Genomic DNA, 2,730 nt, shown 5'->3' on the forward strand with positions numbered 1-2,730 from the left:
TGGGTTCATCTTTCTGGTTCTTCTTCCACTGCCACGCCACCATCCCCCAACCACCCACCAAAGAATGGAGTAGTTAATGGTGAACTTAAAACGGATGGTTGGGTTCATCAATGGCTTTGAGTTGAATGTCACATTCATAGGAGTATCTGAAATCCGATGGAAAGGAAAGATTGTTTACGGTGGATTAGTGCTAGACTGCCTAGACAAGGCGACGAAATGGATGGTGATTCGAGGAACGAGTCGAAGAAATTTGACAGCAAAATCAATCCGAAATCCACAGCACATTTCAACTTATGAGCAGTTTTGTTCCATCTTGAAATTACAGACGAAAAAAGAAGGCGGCAAAATGGGGAAATGTAAACGGCTCAAGAAAGTGGCGGGAAGAGAGAGGGGGGGGGGGGGTAATTAACCGGCCGCGCGTCTTTCAATCCGTCGCCGCCGTCGACGATGCTGGCACAGGGGATGATATGGACAATGCCGCCGCCGGCGTGCTGCCGTTGCTGTGCGCGACGACGTGGCTGGAATGCACGGCCGTGATGGTCTTCGTGGTGGTGGTGGTGGTGGAGCTCGTCGGCCTCAGCGCCCTCATCGGGCTGGCCAGCGCCGTCCACGCCCAGCTCCGGTGGCTCCGGCCGCCCAACTTCCTCGCGCCGCCGACGCCGCCGGCGGTGGCAGCGCCCTCTGCCGCGGAGAGCCAGTAGGAGGGAGTGGGGCCCATGCCGCCGAAGAACCCCGCGCACTTGATCCGGTGCTGGTGCTGGTACACGTCGTCGTCGTCGTCGTCATCGTCGGCGCCGCCGCCACCGCCGCCGCCCAGGTGGCCGAGCGCGCGCATCTTGTTGGGCTTGGGCTCGCGCTGGGACTCGACGCGCCGGAGCGTGCAGTCGCCGAAGCCGTTGGAGATGCGCTCCAGGAAGTCGCCGGAGAAGCTGCGGCTGCCGCACCCGACGGAGCGCGACCGCGCCACCTTCCGCCCGAAGGACGACGACGACGACACCTGGCTCGGGCTCTCCGGCTCGCCGATGGCCTCCAGCCTCCGCCCCGACACCGAAGAGGTCGCCGCCGCCCGTGGCTGCTGCTGCTCATGCGCGCCGGCAGCGGAGCCACCCCTCGACGCCCACGCCGCCGACGCCACGGACACCGACTTCCTCCTCGCGGCGGCGGCGGCGCCACCGTTGGCGCCGTACGACGTGGAGGTGACGGCCTGGTGCGTGTAAGGCGACGAGGAGAGGTAGAGGAAGGACCAGAAGCTCTTCTTCCGCGGGCTCTCCGCCGTCACGGACGACGCCGACGACGAGTAGTGCTCCTCGGGCCGCGGCGCCACCGACTTGCTCCGCTTCAGCCCGCCGCCGGCCAGCGCCACCGACGCGGAGGAGGACGAGGAGGAGCTCGACGACGACGCCTTCCTCCTGCCGAACGGGATCAGCTTGCGGGAGGCGCCCGAGGAGGAGCGGAGCGGCGGCGGGGGCTCCGCCACCACCGCCGCGGCGCGGCGGAAGGACGGCGGCGACGACGGCGAGGCGGACGGCGGAGGGTGGCCGCCGAGGGGGAAGAAGGGGCTGGACTTGGACGACGACACCAGCCTCCCCAGCTTCTCCTGCAGGCAGAAGGCGCATATCCCTCCACCGGCGACCGCCGCCGCCGCCGCCCCAGGCCGGTAGGGATGCTCGCTGCAGTACTGAATGCCATCCATCCCCGCCGCCGCGACGCCGCCGTCCTGATCCTCCACTCCCGCCGCCGCCTCACTCACCTTCTCCCCCATCCTTCTCCTTCTTGGCCGGAATACTACCCCGCCTCAGGATCTAGCTCAAGCTCGTAGACCAGCTAGGTAGCTAGCTAGGTAAGGCGACGTGATTGATTTGCCTCCGCCACTGGACACCTCTCCTGTTCTTGATCCCCCTCCTCCGCCGCCGCACGACGACACGGACGAACAAGCAGAGCAAATCTCTGGAGGAAGAAGAGGAGGAGAGCAAGTGGAATCTAGTGCTGCACGGAGAGAGAGAGAGAGAGAAGATGAGGAGAGGAGTGTGTGTGTTTGGCTGTGTCTGCTCTGCTCTGCTGCGGCTGCTGGCTCACTCTAATTTAGCGCCATTTCTGCGACTTTTTTTCGATTATTTCCATGGGCTGGGGCTGGGAGGGAGTGGCCTGGAATTCGAGGCCCGGGGGTGCGGTGACCGAGCAGGAAGGCCACGTGGGGGCCGACCTCTTTTCACGCAGCGGGGGCACCGGACAGTATTATGTTATGTATATGTACGCGTACATGTACTCGTAGTCGTAGTCGACCCGTATGCCACGGGCATATGGGCTCCACGTTGCAGTGACAGACCGATCACCCGGTGAGTTGTGTGCGTGTGTGTGTGTGTTTTTTTTGCAAGAGGAGTTGAGGATCTTGTTGTGAGGTGGCTGGGATGGAGATTTTTTATTGTACCTTGGTCTTGGTTGACCGATGACATTTATAGGTGAAATTTCCCCGGTGATTGGGGGGATGAACACGGCGCATCCCACCGCACCAACACATGCATGACAGCCCACCCTGGAGTGCACGCTTTAAACATACTGACTGATAAGATGAGCATTATGGTTTTCGATGTATGTTTGTGTTCAAACTTAGGGCCGCCGTCTATTTTTTATTTTTTTTATTGGACTAGAAAAAACGTACTCCCTCCAGAAAAAAAAAGACAAACAAACCCTGATTTTCGTGTACAACGTTTGACTATCCGTCTTATATAA

At 60.9% G+C, this 2,730-nt stretch overlaps 1 protein-coding gene across 1 annotated transcript; it reads right to left on the bottom strand.

The window, feature by feature from the left end:
• Positions 1–262: 262 nt before the first annotated feature.
• Positions 263–2,052, bottom strand: LOC4329523 (nuclear pore complex protein NUP62). The gene has a single exon (XM_015768568.3). It carries the CDS (start codon positions 1,760–1,762, stop codon positions 425–427), a length of 1,338 nt encoding a protein of 445 aa, XP_015624054.1. The 5' UTR covers positions 1,763–2,052; the 3' UTR covers positions 263–424.
• Positions 2,053–2,730: the final 678 nt, after the last annotated feature.

Source organism: Oryza sativa, chromosome 2 (genome assembly GCF_034140825.1).
Source record: "Oryza sativa Japonica Group chromosome 2, ASM3414082v1".
NCBI classification, from domain to species: domain Eukaryota; kingdom Viridiplantae; phylum Streptophyta; class Magnoliopsida; order Poales; family Poaceae; genus Oryza; species Oryza sativa.

Excerpts from the sequence above, each read along its gene's own strand:
- LOC4329523 (XM_015768568.3), bottom strand. The coding sequence starts at position 1,762 with ATGGGGGAGAAGGTGAGTGAGGCGGCGGCGGGAGTGGAGGATCAGGAC.